At 41.8% G+C, this 17,508-nt stretch overlaps 1 protein-coding gene across 9 annotated transcripts in view; it reads right to left on the bottom strand.

Annotated features, from left to right (window-relative positions):
- The window catches only part of KIF13A (kinesin family member 13A), a 114,970-nt gene extending 98,563 nt beyond the window's left edge, over positions 1-16,407 (bottom strand). For all 9 annotated transcript variants that reach the window (XM_085220137.1, XM_085220138.1, XM_085220130.1 and 6 more), the window contains exons 1-2: positions 16,266-16,407; positions 16,093-16,183 (exon numbers count right to left, since the gene is read on the bottom strand). In XM_085220137.1, the coding sequence (XP_085076263.1) occupies positions 16,093-16,183; positions 16,266-16,320 (146 nt within the window). In that variant the 5' untranslated portion in view covers positions 16,321-16,407. The remainder of the gene's footprint in view (positions 1-16,092; positions 16,184-16,265) is intronic.
- Positions 16,408-17,508: the final 1,101 nt, after the last annotated feature.

Below are 17,508 nucleotides of genomic sequence, written 5' to 3'. Positions count from 1 at the left end.
AATCTACTAAGAAAACTTTTTCACTTTTTTAACTTACTTAAAACCCACTAAACAATTTGAGGACACATACAGAATAATCTGAGAGGCTATCAGGACAACATTTTTGTACTAGTTGATATTCTGGCAAGTAGTCAAAGAAATTCATTTATTAGCTTTTCAGTTCTATCCACCACATGGTAAACTACTTGAAGCCAGGAACTTTGACCAGGGTTTATTTGTCAGATTTCAAAACATAAATGGAGTTAAGCAGTAAAGAGAAGCAGTAAAGATTAACACTCCCTTTGGAGAAGCAACTTACAGTTACCACCATTTTTTAAACATTGAGAAATACTAACTTGCTCTATGCTATATGAAAATAAAACATAGGAGTAAAGACAAAAATGCAGGAATCTGAGAGGCAAAGACTTTCTGCAATTAAACATTTTACTCACCAACTAAAGACTACCTACTCTAGAAAACAAAACTGCTGTCTATGAAGAGAAAACGGCATTTTGGGAAAAAAAAAAAAAAGATGAACAAATTGATTACTTAACCCATACAAAGAACCATACAAAATATGTTATGGAAAACAAACTGTAAACAACAGAAAAGGAGTGAAAACTTCAGGAATCAAAGAACAGGAAGCCAAAATCATAACATTAATATTCCACAAACGGTTACCCTAACAAATTATCATATACCTCTCAAAACTACAAAATGCTGTTCTGTGACTCTGATCAAACTGTTCACTTCTAACTTTCCATACTCCTTCTGATTTGCCAATAGCAAAGTCAGAAAGACCACCTTTCAGAAATGGAAATACCTATATTGCCTCCTCTCTTTATCACATTCTACCAACAGTTCACAAGCACTGCACTCTGGATCACCTTTCATTGGACTGCTTTTAGCAGTTACTCTTTGGTACATTAAGAAACCTCCTGATCCAGGAACCACATCTGTGAATTTATTCATTTACTACTGGAAGAACTAAAATGGCTGGTTTTTATTATTTCATGAAAACATTTTATAAACATGGCTACATGTTGGACACCACCAACAAACGTTAGTTTAAATTAATATGATTGATGGCTCTTCCTACACAGTTTACCAGCATCGCAGTCTGAAAACAAGTAGAGCACTTATTTTGTAGGGATGGAAAAACAAGGGAGGAACCTTTCAAGGAAGGAAGGAACCTTGTGTTTTCATTCATACATTTCTCAATTCTCAAATTACATCTCTGTAATATCTCTGATCAGAGAGCTAAATATTAACTTATTAAAATAGGAAGTTACATTAAACGCAGGCATCCAAAACCCACCCATGGAAATAGATGGGGAGGAGGAATGCTCCCTTGCAGACAGATCCGACCAATTTAAAGACTCAGCACTATGCAAACCTAGTGCTCAGTCCATTAAGTGCCTTCAAAAAAATACTTCACAGATATTATCTCTGCATAATTTATTAGATGGTGCATAGTAATGGCTGCAAACAATCATTAATTTTCTGTACCTCAGTCCTTTTAATAAGCTCAGAAATAACCAAGTTACCACAGTTCAGCTGAGCCACACAGCAATTGCAAGGTAGCAAAGTCTGCCTGGCTCACAGACACTTGAGAAAGCTCACATTGTTCACAAAACAGTAAATGAAAAAAAAAAAATCAAATAAAAGCAACAATTGAAAGCATTTTGTAACAAGTAGCAATGAACATTTGGCAACTTCACATTTTTAAGCTGAAATAGATGCACACGCAGCTTGGAGGCCCAGGCTTCCATACAGTCATGTGTAAATTAAAAACTACAGCCACAGAGTTAAAATTAGATAGTATTGATAACAGGGGAAAAAAAATGCTATTTTATAACCATTTCACACTCATTACTATTAGCATACTGCAATAAGTGCCAGGAGGAAAAAAACACTAATTGGAAAGCATAAGCATGTCTACGAGATGAGTCCCCTGAAGCAATCTGTGAACAAATTTATTCATGAGAAAATAGGATTTTATCTCTGTAGGTGCAGAATAAGAACATACAGTGCATGTTCCTTCCTCATACTTCTGCAGACAGAGGAATTGCATGATGAAAGGACTGTCATTTCCTTACTGCTTTAAAGAAATACTTTAAGCTCTTTGCAATGCTGCATCTCACATTTCATGGTTTCATGAAAGTTGTCCCAGTATATAAGATAGAAGCGATTTGGACAGTTTCAAACAAGTTTTTTTGTGGAATTCCAGCACTCTCTCACAGGTTAATCTTCTGAACTGTAATGCTCAGCATAAGGAATCATCTATAATGCATTTTTCTTCCTCAGAAATAGAGCTTCAGGTGAGATCTGCCCTGTGCAGAACTATTCTAAAGCAGACATTTTTATGAGCTTAACTTTCAAAAGGAAACCAATCTATCATAATCAGATTTGTCTTATTAATCACTTGTACATAGGTCACTCTGAAAGTAACATCTATTTCTTTCCATGGAAACTATAACAGCTACAAAGAGCAAATTCTCAGCTAGAGAACACTATTTTTCAACACAGTTAATACCATTTGCTACGCATTTTTGCCAGCCATGAACAAGAGCCTTTGTGCCGTGCTTGTCAAAATCTGCATGGCCATCTGGAAGGTGGTTTGTCTTTCACACTGCTGTCCCCACTGCTGTAACACAGCACCCGCTGCCTCACTGTGCTCATGTTCGCTGCTTGGTCTCCGGAAGCATTCAGCAAGAATCAGCCAATTCCCTTCGGACTCTGAGATACCTCATTAGGACCCACAGACTTGCCAGACACTGATGTTCCTCAGGCAGTCACAAACCCGATCCTTGCTTACAGTGAGAGGCATGGTGCTTTCCCAATCCCCTCCTACCAAACCAAGCATTTGAGGGCTGTGTGCAAGCAGTTATTAGGGAAGATGGAGGCCAAAAAGGTTAGTACCTCAGCCTTTTCCTTGTCTTTTGTTACCAGCAGACCATTTAAAATACAACCACACGTCCAATTAACGCGCAGCATTTTCAGTGGAGTTTTACCTGAATAGCCCAAGTTCACACTCAGCTCAAGCATCTTAAAGATACTATAACTGCTCATTCTTGAACAATGTTTGTGACCAGGTACAAAAGGAATGCACAGCCTCAGCCTGCAAAGGAGCACTCCAGGGGAGGGAGAGAGAATTTGGGAACATGGATCTCCTTCACCCCACAGAAATTTGCTGGGGGGTCTAGCTGAACTTTAGTTTCAATTCTGCAGCTGTTGTGCTAAACACAGTTGCATGTTGAAAAAAATGGCCTCATAAGATTTGTCTTTATACTGCAGAAAAAAATGCAGCCTCTGTATTGTATCTTCTTACAATAAAAATCAACCTGACAGCCCTGACATGTCTCAGAACAGGAGTAATTAGTGCACAGAAACAGAAATACAGAGGAATTGAGAATAGGAGAAAAACACTGTCAGCAAGTACTACAGTATAAGTTACTAGTCAAGGAGTGAAGCACAGAAAGCATAGCTGAGACAAGAAACACATAGATGCTGCTGTACCAAGTAAAGAAGATTAGAGGTAATCAAAGCTTCCAATTTAGAATAAGCAACACAATGCTCCTGGGACTTGCTAACAGCACTCAATCTTTTAATTCTAAAATGCAATCATTCCTAGAGATAACACTTTACATAATATCCTTGAAGAGCATGCAGAGAATGCAGGTAAGTCTAGATGATGAAAAGTAGACAAATAAAATCAAATACGAACGGAGAAAAGGAAACCTATATGAAGGATATGCCTGCACAGAAGTGATGAGGTCTACTGTAAAGATTAGCTTAGTATATTTAAAGAGCCTGAATGCTGAAATGTCAGCCTTGGATAGCAGACCCAGCTGGATGAATGCTAACCCAGACACTGCAGTACAATTTGGTCCACGCTGCATCTATTCAGAGCCAAGTAAGGACCACCATCTAGATTTCTGCACTGGGATACTGAGCCCGTGATCTTGCAGTGTAGTAACCCAGTGGAAGTTCTCTTTCACAGAGCTCACAGTGAGAAAACGTTTTCCTTCCTGTCTCATGCTTTCCTGGGTACTGCCAATTCTCATCCTTTAAATTTAGCGTTCAGCAAAATTAGTAAGGTCAATAAAAAATATTTAATTTAAACCATGTATTTTCATCCCACTTCACTAAAAAGTAGTCAAACTTTGTTTTGACTACTTTAAAGTACTTTAAAATCTACTTAAAATGTTATCACTCATCTTTCCTAGTTCCACTGAGTTATGACTTGCAGTCAGCTCTGCTACTCCTGCTACAGGGGTGACAATGGAAAATCCCAGATAACAGAGTGCACAGCAGGGAGTGTGCTGCAGACACACCCAGGCACGCAAGCTGCACCACAAGTTAGTCATCTCTATGCAGCCTTTACTCTTTTTTTTTTAGATTTTTTAAGAAAGCACCACTGTCACCACCAGCCTTGTTACCTGAGCATGTGCTCACTGTGCACCACATCTGAAGAGGTAAAGCAGCAGCAGAGGCCCACTGTCCACTGCGTTTTGTGCTTTCCTACTCCCAGCACTGCTCTCAACTCCAGTGTTGCCACTTCCTCCCAGTTCCAAGTTTTGAGGGACAGCTACCAAAGCCTTGCTCAGTAGAAGCAGACAGACATCACCCACAGCTGCCTGATATTTGCTTTGTGCAATCAGGCCACAGGAGACCAAGGCTGAGGCCCTGTGATGCTTATCAAGGCTGCCATCCACCAGCTCAGGCTGCTTAAGGTCCCATTCAACCTGGCCTTGAGCATCCCAAGGATGGGGCACCCACAGCTTCTCTGGGTGCCAGTGCCTCACCACTCTCAGTAACACCTACCCTAAATCTCTCTTCTTCGAGTTTAAACAAACCACAGCCTCAATCATCCTCCTAAAGATCAGCCTGCACACTGGAGACAGTTACACAAGAGAAACAAAGAAATACCAATGGTCTCTCAAGAAGTTCATAAAAATACTTGAAAATTACTTCTTGTTCTCTTTAAGGAAGAAGACTCAGAATAAGTAGGTCAGTTAAATACACTGTGTACCCTTTCATGCAACTTCTCACATGTTTCTGGACTCTGATAGGCATTACAGTACTTCGTGATCTGAGAAGGCAAATGCTACCAAGCACAGCAGTTTTCAGTTAGTAATACTGGGAGAAGGATGTGAGGGGCCAAAGCAGGTGTGCAGTAAAATTGCAAACATATTTCAGGCTTGACCAACAGAGAATTAAATTCAAAACTGTTCAAATGAAAGTTATCACATGGATTTTCCAGCATAGCTTTCCCACTTTGAATATCGCTAGTATTTTAAATAAGTTAGCAGCAGTACTCAATTTTCAGCCAGCAATTTTCAGTGTAAAATGGATACAGCAAAATCCTCTTCACTAAAATAGTTGTTTTACCTAAAAAATGGTTAGAAGTCATGTTTTTTGATGACCAATCACAGAATGGACTGGGTTGGAAGGGACCTCAAGGATCACGAATCTCCAACCCCCCCGTCGCAGGCAGGGCCACCAACCTCCATTAAGTCCAGAGCAGTTCAGTTTATTTTAACATACACCCACAGAGGACAGCATGAAAGTAGAATGATAAGCTACAGGAGAAGCTGCAGCTAAGGCAAATGTCCCACTGCAAAGGCTCTTAGTTTCTAGTAGCACCGTGGCAAAGACCTGATCTGCTTCACATGGAGAAACAACCATAGGGAGGGGGAAAAAAAAGTAGTAAAACTGTTTTTAAAGGTATCGTAAGTTTTCTAATCAGAGAAAAGCAATTAACACACACAACATCCTTTCCTCTCCATTAATAGTGAATCTTCAACATACCTGCTACTTAAGAAAAAACCCTGCATCTTCCTAATCTAATCCAACTTGGTGACAGTGCCCTTTTCCCACGTAAGAACTGTTATCACTGACATTTCTATTTTCCTTCTTTTATAAGTGCCTTTTCTGACCCATCGTGAAGGTGGAGCTACCTTGAGAAGAGTGTAAGAACTTTAATTCCACTCTAAGAAACTGGGATTTCTATAAAACTCATTTCACCTATTAGTCAGGAGTACAAGAGCCTTTTCAAAACATCCGAGTGCCTTGCATACAGGCCACAAGTTTCTGCCATTTTTTTTTTTCCCAACAAATTCTCAAATAGCAACCAATACCACGGCAAAGAGCACACAGATTAAATAGCTCAGAAAACATACCAGAATAGCAAAACACTGCGGGCATTTGGCCAGCAAAACACCATGGATCTGCACATTCTGCATTTAAACTAGCACAAAGTTGCAAGATGTCATTCTTTAACAACCAGCTGACACTGAAACCTCAAATAAGGTTTCAAGAAACATGGTGTAGCATACACCTGTGAGCTTAGAAGGATAGATTATGGAAAGGGAACAGAGCTTGCACATCTTCATTTTCTGAAGAGAAAAAAAAAAAAGCTTCTCTCCCTCCCATTGCTACATTCACATCTGCAAAACTGAAATTCCAAAAGCTAATTTAGAGGATGCACCTACCCTAAACAACAGTTAGACTAAAAGGGAGAGATTACACTGATGCCTATCTAGGTTCAGCACTCATCTTCCATGCCCTGCTGAGCATTTTAAAACAGAATTGGCATGAGTTAACACCCAGCTTTTACCATGGAGAAGTCAGACGTTTGTTTCCTTCAACACAGCACTTCTGACAGCAAGGGGGAAGTCAAGACATGGAGCTGGGAGGAACAGAACACCTACCGAATTGACTAAAAATTGAAGACACTGTTCTCCATTGAAGGACAGCTGCATCCTTCTTGAATGCCACATTTTCAAAGCGCTGTCATTGTTTTACTGATGGACATATGTTACTTCCTAGTCAATTTCTGTAGATTGAGTAATGACTGACATTTAATATCATAAGCTGTAAATAAAATGACTGTTGAAAATTTTGCAATTATACACTGAAAACCAGAAAAACATGGAATTAGCTACAGTGTTATAAACATCTCAAAAACGCAAAGGACTTGGATGCTCTTCAAAAGCACAGTGCATGGTAAGCTCTGCCTAGTCTTCAATGATCTGTTTACAACAACAGTTTTTCCCTTTTGGTTTTCATCTTGGATCTCAACCAGAACACACAAGAAGAATCAACCCTTTGAAAGGGTAGGTAACAGCAGGACAAAGAGAAAGGGTTTTAAGTTGAAGGAGGGAAGATCTAAGTTGGGTGTCAGGGGGAAGTTCTTTACCAAGAGATGGTGAGGTGCTGGAACAGCTGCCCAGAGAGGTTGTGGATGCCCCGTCCCTGGAGGTGTTCAAGGCCAGGTTGGATGGGGCCCTGGGCAGCCTGGGCTGGTATTAAATGGGGAGGTTGGTGGCCCTGAATGTGGCAGGGGGCTGGAGATGCGTGATCCTTGAGGTCCCTTCCAACCTGGGCCACTCTGTGATTCTGTGAAGAATGCAGCATTTACTCACAGAAATCAGAAAACAGTTTCTCATATACATTTTCAGCAGTGAGGAAGAAAGTTTATGGGATTTTTTGTTGTTGGTTCTCCCAGCTCCCCCAGAATACACTTTGAGGAGGTTGGTAGTACTGCTAGGCGTCTCATTCTACACCTTCCATTAGCCTTCCAGCCCTAGTCCCCAAATAGCCTTCCCTGTCTTCTGTCATGTCAGCAGCTCATCCACTCAGGAAGCCATCTTTCGCACTTCCTAATGTGTCTGTTTCTGTGCCTGCACTGAAGCAGCATTTCTCAAAGGCACTCCAAGCAAGAATGCAGGTTCAGCAGCAACAAGGCTTGCTTACACCAGAAGAAGAACTATTCCAAGTTCTCCTTAAATGTGACAAGCTCTACAGAAAATGCCAGATAGTTCCCCAGACCATTTGTTCCAGAACAGCATAGCCACCGTGGTCACAATAACAAGCTGTGAAATGGCAAAACCTGAAAACCAGCTGCACAATAGACTTCTGACAGAGCCTTCAGAAACACCTTCAAATACCAATACAGTGCAGCAGTGTGCAGGAGCTCTCTGCTCTTACCCCACTCCATAAGTGCAAAGTAATCAAACACAGCTACTGCTTGCTAAGCATTCAGAGGACACGTGAGCAATATATTAAGCTCTTCAGCTGCATACAGAAGCGTTATTTTCCCAACACAACTGGTTTTTGTTTCAATCTGACTTCATTAGATGAAACTCTCTGAAAACAAAAGTCTAAAGGAAATTCAGAAACATCTCAAAATAGGGAAGGACAACAGGTATGATAGGAAAAAAACATCAAAATGCTTAAGATTTGCATCATTTGGGAAGGTGGCACTACTGAGCTAACACAAGTCTGGAGTCCTGCGAACTTGCATCACACTGTATATATAAATTCACACCAACAGCTACCAACACTGAGGGCTATACAGCAGGGTGGCCAGTAGAAAGCTTCCATCAGCTGCAACAGAACACTCTATTGAATTATCTTCAGCAAAAGTTTGTCTACTGTAAAAGAAGTCCGAGCTTATGAATCACAAAGTCAAATCGTATTTGAAACAACAATTCAACAAAACAAGTATTAAAAGTTACACAGCAAGGAATGCTAGTCACTGTATAAATGCATTCATTTTCTGAACTTTCCCTTCCATCATCACAATCATTTTTTTTCCATTTTATTTGCAAATCTAAAATGTTCTCTAGAATTAATTTTAAGAAAGAAGTATTAAACATCAATAGTTTCAGTAAGGTATTTGCAAAACAAAGGCTATTATTTGGGCAATAGCACACTACACTTTTCTATAAAGCTCACAATCTATTTTTAACATATCAATGTCCTTGTGTTGTAAATGCACTCACGGATAAGCACGCCATTCCAGCCACAGCAGCTGCTTTGATTCACATTTACAAAATACTTAGAATTCTTGGAATACACAAACTGCAAAAAGAAGATGCAGTGACGCCACAAACCTCAGCGTAAGCCAGCACAAGCTTCCTAGCCATGCTGCTACTGAACATGAACAGAGACACAAGCACCTACCCGAAGCCAAAGATACAACAGAGGTTTAACTGGGAAGTTTGCTATACGCTTAACACAGGCACACAAATGTTTCAGACACCTTTCCACTGCTGAGCTGATGTGCCTCTAGACAAGGTCCAGTACAGTAAGCTGCAAAATATATTCATGGCTTAATCTGCCAAAAGAATGGTTGAGGTAAATCCGACTTCATTGAGAACAAAGGTTACTACAGGGTGATATTTAGTAGGCACATACATGTTTAAGGATGTCTGCTTAGAACACAACACAATGCCAAATTAAAAGTTGAGGCTGATGACTAAGGAATTTTTTAGTACAGGAGACAGTTATGAATTTTATTAGATTATGAGGCTTACCTCCTTCAGAAAAAATATTTTTGATAGTTGAGTTTAAAATAAAACCAGAACTGCAGAGGTTAATTAACACTAATGAAGCACAACAACTTCAGAAAGGCATCCACTCACTGTTCTACAAAAAATGGGAGATGAAATAAAGGGACATCCTCCCATGCTATTGGAAATAGCTCATCTAAGTCTTACTCTTCACCAGCACAGATATCATGAGCTTGTAGCATTGATTTCTAACTCCTGTCAGCATATTTTTCTGATTTTTAACCTGCTTGTTAACGTGCCGACCTCCTACCTCTGCTCCCATTACCCACCATATGACACAGAAGCATCACAAAGATATTGCACACAAAGCTCAAGCTCCAGCAGACCTCAAGCTCTGATGATCACCTTCATATCAACGTATGTCACATGCTGATTAAACAAGCTTACAGGCCTTCTCAATTCTCTTGTAAAAAGAAACACAGCACTACTTCTAGGCGGCAGCATGACTGCTCCAGCTGCTATGGTGCTTCAGATCTCAAGTTAGCTTACTACCAACCCCTGCAGCCAAAACTGATGCTCAGTAGGGGCTTTCTCTTCATATGCTGTGCTTACTGAGCACATAAAATTCTCTGCCCGCAGCCAACGCTCTCACACTTCCATAGAGCCTATGCCACACTCTGCAGCTGTTAACCAAAATACAAGGAATTACGCAATTAAGCAACAGAACCCGCACAGCGCTGCTGCAGCAGCTGGCATTTCACTACAGTAGGCAGCAATTGCTTCCATTAATAGATTCAAACCAGGCCAGCTAAGCAAAGACACCAGATGACTTTTCCACCACTAGGCTCAGCCCTCCCATGCAGGGGACGGCAGCAGCACGGTCGAGGTGGCCGCCCCTACTGCTACTCAGTTTGCATTCAGCCTCAGAGGGATAAAGACCTTCAAATCTGCTAATGTCTCAAACACAACAGCAACTAGTACTTTTGGCAGTCCAAAGATTTAGCTCTAATCTTATTACTGCAAGTACCACCACGATGACTCCCTGAATACCAGATGCCTGCCCGTGCATGCTGCGTTGCAGGCCTGAGACAAAGAAGGAATTCACTTTATCACCAAAAATTTGCACAAATATTGGCAGCCCAGGGCCATGCAATCCATAGGTCTGTGCTGAACAGAAGCTTCTGTGCACTGCATCTCTTTGGGCTGAAGTTTCATGGATCAGGGACTTTTTTCAGCACCTGCTGAAGTATTTTAGACGCAGTGTCACTACAGTACAGATCTCATTTAACACTGGCAGCTATTACAATCCAGAAATTTGAAACTTTCCCATACACATATTTAGTAAGCCTACTAGATACACAGAGCAAAGGTAATCTTGTTTTCAAAAAGAAGAAAACTGGCTCTATAATTTATACCAGGGGGGCAAAGGAGGTGAAAGAAAAGCTTTTCCTTTCGTACCAATCTCCCCAAAGAAAAGCACAAACGTCACTTAACTCTAAAAGAGCTGCTCATTTTCTAAATTCATCATTCGTTTTCATAAACAACATGTTCAAGGTGTATTGAATAGTAATCCAAATCTCAAAACACATCTGGCTACAATAAGCAAATGCATACATAGCTTCTCTGTTTAGAAGGGGAAGGTAAGTGTGCAAAAAAGGCCTGCTAATCTTTTTAACAAATCTCACATTTTATTATGTGGGCATTTCTAACATCAAAAAACAGAAAAAAATGCATGCACGTTCAAATCAGAACCTCATTCTATTGTTCTCTGCTCAGTTATACCTGAAAACAATACTCAGTAATCCAAAAGCAGAGAATGTCTACAAAATAAAGGCTGCCTAAGCACGGTATCATCAAAAATAGTTTTCCTTCCCTTCAAAGACTTGATTCTTGTTCTGAAATACTACCAGCTAATTTCTAGTAGTTGCCCACAATCCCAACATTTGCAACGGTAGTTTCCTCTGGCAATGCCACTATAAGACCAGACACAAGGTCCTGCCTGACAGCTGTCTGGATTCTGTGAGTATTGTACAATAACAGGTATTCCATTTAACCATGGCTCAGGCTATGTTAGAAAGAACAAAGAACCAAGTCACAAATTCATAATTCAAAGTGCATGGAATTTAACACATGGTAATTTGAGACACAAGTGTTAAAATAGTGATTTTATGGAACTGCATCCAGTATCCCAGCTGAAGCATAAAGGAATGAAAGCAATTAAAAAATGGTTCTGAAATGTTCTTTTCCAGTCATACATTTTATAATTAACACACCTCTTCCATAAAGATTCAAACCTAACAGCTCACATCCTGAACACCAACGTCTACCAGGAAGCTAACAGAAGGGGTCAAAGTCAGATTGCCTTCACAATTTCCTGTAGACAGATGAAGGTGCTGCCTGCTGTTATTTTCTCATTTACCTCAGGTGAAAATCCAGAGTATACACATCAAAGTCATAAATTCACTGATCGCTCCTTCAGATGCGGAAATTATTAGCAGTTGTCTTATCTCAGCTTCCACAAGTTCCATTCCCTCCCTACAGTAGTGCCATTCTCTCATTTCTGATGCTATTTAAAGCAATAGACACACACACAAAGTACCACAATGACCACATGGAGGACTCTCTACTAGAAATAAGACCATCCCAAAATCATGTTGCCACCTCCCTACCTCAGAGAAAACTGTTTTCAAGAAACAAGAGTTTGAGGACAAGCTACCTGGGGATTAAATCTGCGGCTCAAGTTTTCATCGTTGAAGTCTCCTGACCTACAAAAACCAGACAGACCCCATGCCTACACCTGTCCCTAGCTACTTATACTACTAAAGAGCTAAGCCTAATAAAACAAAGAAAAAAAAACAAAACAAATTCAGCAAATCTGAGCGATGTAAGATACAAAAAGAGTTTTACTTAAGTAGAACTCAGCCTTGATGTTATTTGTCTGTCATCAAATTGATGATGATAGCAGACAGAGCAAACGAGTTCTAAAACAGAAAACAATTATGCCAGACAAAGATGACGATTTCTGAGGAAAGTGATAATTTCAAGTACAATTCCATAATCTGATTTCTCATTTTCTGACTCAAGATCTTTTATAAGGCAAAGTTTGCAGAAGAGTACTGTGCTTTGATGAAATACATTGCCCAACAGATGTTTTTGGTGTTTTTCTTTTTGCTTAGTCAAAACTACAGTCGAAACGTTATCTCAGTTCTGCCTCCATAGCTCACCATTTATTTCTGTCAAGCCAAATATTTTGTTTACTAACAAAAGAAAAAGCATGTCATGAACTGTTGTCAGGGAATCAAAACAAACTTTTCAGACCCAGTGTGTTAAAAAAGCATAGCTGAAAGGTAAGGTTGGAAGAAAGCCTATTATAACAAGCAAAAGCAGAGGTAGCAACAGTAAAACCTCGTTTGTCCTGCTAAAAAACAATACTGAAACATTCTGACAGTACTAAGAAAATATTGCCTCTAACATGAAGGGAAGCCTTCAGTAACCCAGACTGTGGTTTTGTATTTCCACCGTAAAAAATAAAAATCCTTAAGGTACTTTGAAAGCCTGTCTAACTCCACGCTGTAACATATTTCATAGTTATATTTCAATAAGGTATTTTATATTGCCAACCAAATACAAACATTTATAGCATGACAGAGGACAAACTTCTGAAACATAACCCATTTGGGGGAGAAAACAGATGGAAGACTGAAGAGGTAACACCACAGAAATACCTTTAAGGCAGACATAAAGGAAAGTACTGCTACTAATAACAGTAAAGCAAAGGCTAAAGGCACAAATCTTTGCTAACAACAGTGAATATACCTGAAACCTGCTAATGAAAACTGTCTGAACTCTGCCTGCTATCCCTACAGTCAGTAAAGATTTTCCTGTGTCTTTCAGACTCGACTGTCAAGTTTTATCATGTTTTGTTTTTCCTTCTCTTGTTAGTTTAGAAAGCTATAAGTACAGAATGAAGGGCCTGTTGCTTACAAAACAGGACAAAATGGTTAGTAACAATTACTACCTTGTAGCTGTGCTTGTTAAGGGAGACATACTGCACGGTCTAGGAAAAGGAAAAGGAGTCAAAATCCACTGATGGTTCTAAGTTACAGCTTCACAACTGACACAACAGTGAAGTTGGACAGATGACAGCAGTCTTGGATTTTAGGCTTTTTTCTCCACTTGCAAAACAATCGTAATTTTTCCATCTGAAATCCTTCAGAAGTATCCTTAATAAGTTGTAGATTTTGATTAACAGCATGCATCTGAATTTGGATTTAATTCAAGAACTCCTTACAGAACAGGCAGAACTACTTAAATCTGATATTCTTCCAAAAGCAAGTTAAGATTAGGAATATCTACTATAATCATGAAAATACTACTTAATTTTGCTTTAGAAAATTCTGTCAGTACATTTAAAATGACAACTGGAAAATTAGAACAAAGCAAACAGAGAGCAGGGTCCTGATTTCCACCCTCCTATCCCTAGTCCCCAAACTATAGTTTCTCAGCTTCAGCTCAACTAAGAAAAGCAGCCCTGAAAACCACGTTTTCTTCAGAAGACTATTTTTTCTAACTCCAAAGCACAGTACAGTACAAGCTTGTATTTCTAGTCCTCAAAAAAAAAACATCCATACAAAAAGTAAAAAGTTAACACCAAACAGAACATTAAAATCATGCAATCCAGCACAACGATCAGTTAATCCCTCAAACAAGGGAAATAATTTTTGCAATGACACATTTACTCTGAAAGAAATGAATCCAGTTGAGCTATATAAAAAGAAGCTACACAAAGAAAACCAAAAATCCATTTGATATCTCTAACCCTGCCAAGGCACCCATCCAAGTACAAGCAACAACTACTCAGCAATTCAGAGTCAGCCTATATAGACATTTTATTTAGGTACACGTGGAAGAAGAATAGGATTCTTTCTTCAACATGGGAATTAAACTCCTTATCAGAAATGAACAGCTTAAAACTGAAGAAAAAAAAAAAAAAAGGATTTTCATGAGGCACTACAGCCTACCCACAATACCTGCCATTTAGAAGGTATCCAAACCATATCTTTGCACCAGTGAGTTACTTCTGAGCAAGGCATTTCCAATCCTCTCACATCAGGAAGCTGCTCCCTTACAACACACAAGTCAAATGTTTAGCAGCCAGCCAAGTCCTGGACCAGCAGCAGGCTGCTGTGAACAAGGCTGCTATCACCTGCCAGCATACCTATTGATAATGAGATGGCACACAAGTGTCGCAGTGTATCCATAACATCTTGACACAACCAGAAGCCAGTTCAGATCAGGTAAAAAGAACTTACATCTATTACACGCATTCATAGAATGGTTTGGGTTGGAAGGGACCTTTAAGACCACTTAGTTCCAACCCCCTGCTATAGGCAGGGACACCTCCCACTAGACCAGGTTGCTCAAAGCCCCATCCAGCCTGACCTCCTTCAGGGAGGAGGCATCTACAACTTCACTGTGCAACCTGTTCCAGTGTCTCACCACCCTCACAGTAAAGAATTTCTCCCCAATATCTAGTCTAAATTTAACCTCTTCCTACTTAGAACCACTTCTCCCTCCTTATAAAAGTCCCTCCTCAGTAAGCCTCCTTCAGGTACTGGAAGGCTGCCACATGGTCCCCCCAGAGCCTTCTCTTCTCCCAGGCAGATCAACACAAGACATGCACAAGCTTTCAAAAGAGTCAATGAATACCTGGAGCCAGCATGCACAACAAGCAAAATTCACATCTAACAGTCTCTACATTAAACCAGCTGGTTCTTAAGCTCTTTAGATCATCAAAATAATGATTTTTAAACTTGGATTCTATCATTGCTTTTTTAAACTTTATTTGTATTTCATGCTTTATACCTATAAGAACAGTATTAACTCTTAAAAGTGAGCGGATCTGACTATAGCAATGTTGTGACAGACAACACACACACAGTTCAATAAACAATTACAAAAACACACCTTCCAAAATAGTCTCAAGAAAACCAAGATCTCCATTTTACAGAAGCGAGGCTACACAGAGATGATACAAACTGTGGATCTTCGAAAGGAGCTGGAAAACAAGCACAGCTCTTTCAAGGCCAATACATTAGCTATAATGATGATCCTAAGAACTACACGAATTGGATTTCAGTTGAACTGGCACGAGCACAGCTATATTCCTGTATTCAGATTCATGTCAGTGGGGCCTTCATATCTGGACCTTCTAGTTCTTTTTGTTGCCCAAGATTTTTTCTGATGGAAAACTACTGAAACATTGTCTTTGAAAGAAAAAAAACATACATATATATATATTTATATATACTCATACTAGTTTCTTCATAGCTATTCCAAACTCAAATATATTCTTAATGAAATCTCGAACAGTAAGGATTTGTTCAGACAAAAACCTGTAGCCATGAAAATGAATCCACGCTCCACGGCATCACAAATATTTAACAGCTCAACCAAGCAGGGTTGTCAACAGGTAACCCAAGAGATAAGCACACGCCAGCACCGCTCTGCCGCGCCTCTCCACGCTCCCTCAAAGGAAAGAAATCTTTTCCTGTTCCGATCTATTTTTACAGTCTGGTGCATTGGTATTTCTGGATTACTTCCAGGGCTACTCTTTACCGGGGCATCACGACCGTACACGCCAGATTTCGGGATTATTTTCTCTCGTTCTCGCGGGCCGTTTCCCAGCCCATCTCCTCACCGCCCGCTCCCGTCGCAGCTCCCCGCGAAGCCCGGGGACATCGCGCTGCCGGCCGCAGCTCGGAGCCGTGCCCGCTGCCATCCCCCCCCCCCCCCCGGCGGCGGGGTTTACCTTTCTCCCTGCTTGCTGTTGGAAGGCGGCGGGTGCAGCACGGTCTGGTTGCCCTCCATCTCCACCACGCACTTGGTGTTCAGCTCCAGCTCTGCAAGGAGAGGCGGCACGGGGCTGCAGCCGGCGGGCGGGCCGGCTCCCCTCTCCCCGCACCCGCTCGGGTTCCCGCTTACCTCTCCTGTTCATGGGCCGGACCCTGACGGCCACTTTCACCTTGGTGTCCGACATCTTTCCCCCCACCGTCTACGCCGGGCGGCCCCGCTCAGCGGCACCGCGCAGCGCCAACGTCCATGCCGGGCCGGGGCGAGGCGGGGGCCGGGGAGAAAGAGGAGGCGGAGGAGAAGGAGGAGGAGAGGGAGGCGGAGGGCGGGCGGCGGCGCAGCCCCAGTCGTCTCCCCGCTCAGCCGGCTCTGGCGCTGCCTGCCGACGGCATCGTTTGCATAACCGCCGCCGCCGCCCCGCCAATCCCAGCCGCCATCTTCCGCCGCGAGCGCGGCGGGGAGGCGCCGAGCAACATCGGAAAAAGCCGAGCGCCTTCGTTACGGGAAACACGGAGCTACCACCCCTCTCCTCAGGCTGCCGCCGGACGGAGAAAAAGCCGAGCAGCGCCCCGCCGCGGCGAAATAAAGGGAGGAGCGGCGCATGCGCAGCGAGGGACGGGAAGCCGGGCATTTCGCCTCGCCCTCACGCTGCCCGCCGGCACGTGACGCTGGCAGGCGGGGCAGCGCCGCCATCCCTGGTTAAAAGGCGCAGCGCCAGTAGTGCCGTCTTTTTTTTCCTTTGTGAGGAGGAGGTGTGGTGGTCTGCGCGATCCCTTACGCTGTACCTTCCTATAACCACAGCCGTGGTTGGTGAAGACGCGTGTTGTCTCCATAAGACCGCTTAGGCATCCTGCCGTACTGCCCCTCGTGTGAAATATGGGAAACGGCAATCCTCAGCCTGCCCAGAACAAAATACTGGAGCCTGCAGGGAATTCTTGAGCAAAAGGTGCACCGCGCTCCAATTCAAAATGTGTGAAGTGCCAAATCTGCTCACAGGGTGCTGCTTCTCCAGACGGCGACAGGCGGATTTTCCCAAGTGCCTGCCCAAGTACGGCTGGAAGGAGTTGCGTCCCTTCCCTCACATCAGGGAAAAGCATTACAAACTGTAATGCCTGTTACCAGCGCTCCGAGGATGGCTTCACTTTTAATGGATAAGGCAGGAAAGCTGTTCAGATAAATTGCAGCAGGCTTATGATCTCAGGAGAGCTTTTATTTTAAGTGTCTTGTTAAAGCCTGTTTGGTTTGGTTTGGTTTTGTTTTGCCAGAAGTGTTTCCCTAGCTTCAGCAAAATATTTTCCAGCTCTTCAATCTTCTAGTGCAACTAAATGGCAGGAATCCAAGTTGCAAAAACCAGTGATATCTGCATCATTTTGCT

This window comes from Meleagris gallopavo, chromosome 3, assembly GCF_905368555.1.
Source record: "Meleagris gallopavo chromosome 3, MGAL_WU_HG_1.1, whole genome shotgun sequence".
Taxonomy (NCBI): Eukaryota; Metazoa; Chordata; class Aves; order Galliformes; family Phasianidae; genus Meleagris; species Meleagris gallopavo.
Note: the sequence above shows the minus strand (reverse complement) of the source record. Positions and strands in the feature narration are given on the sequence as shown.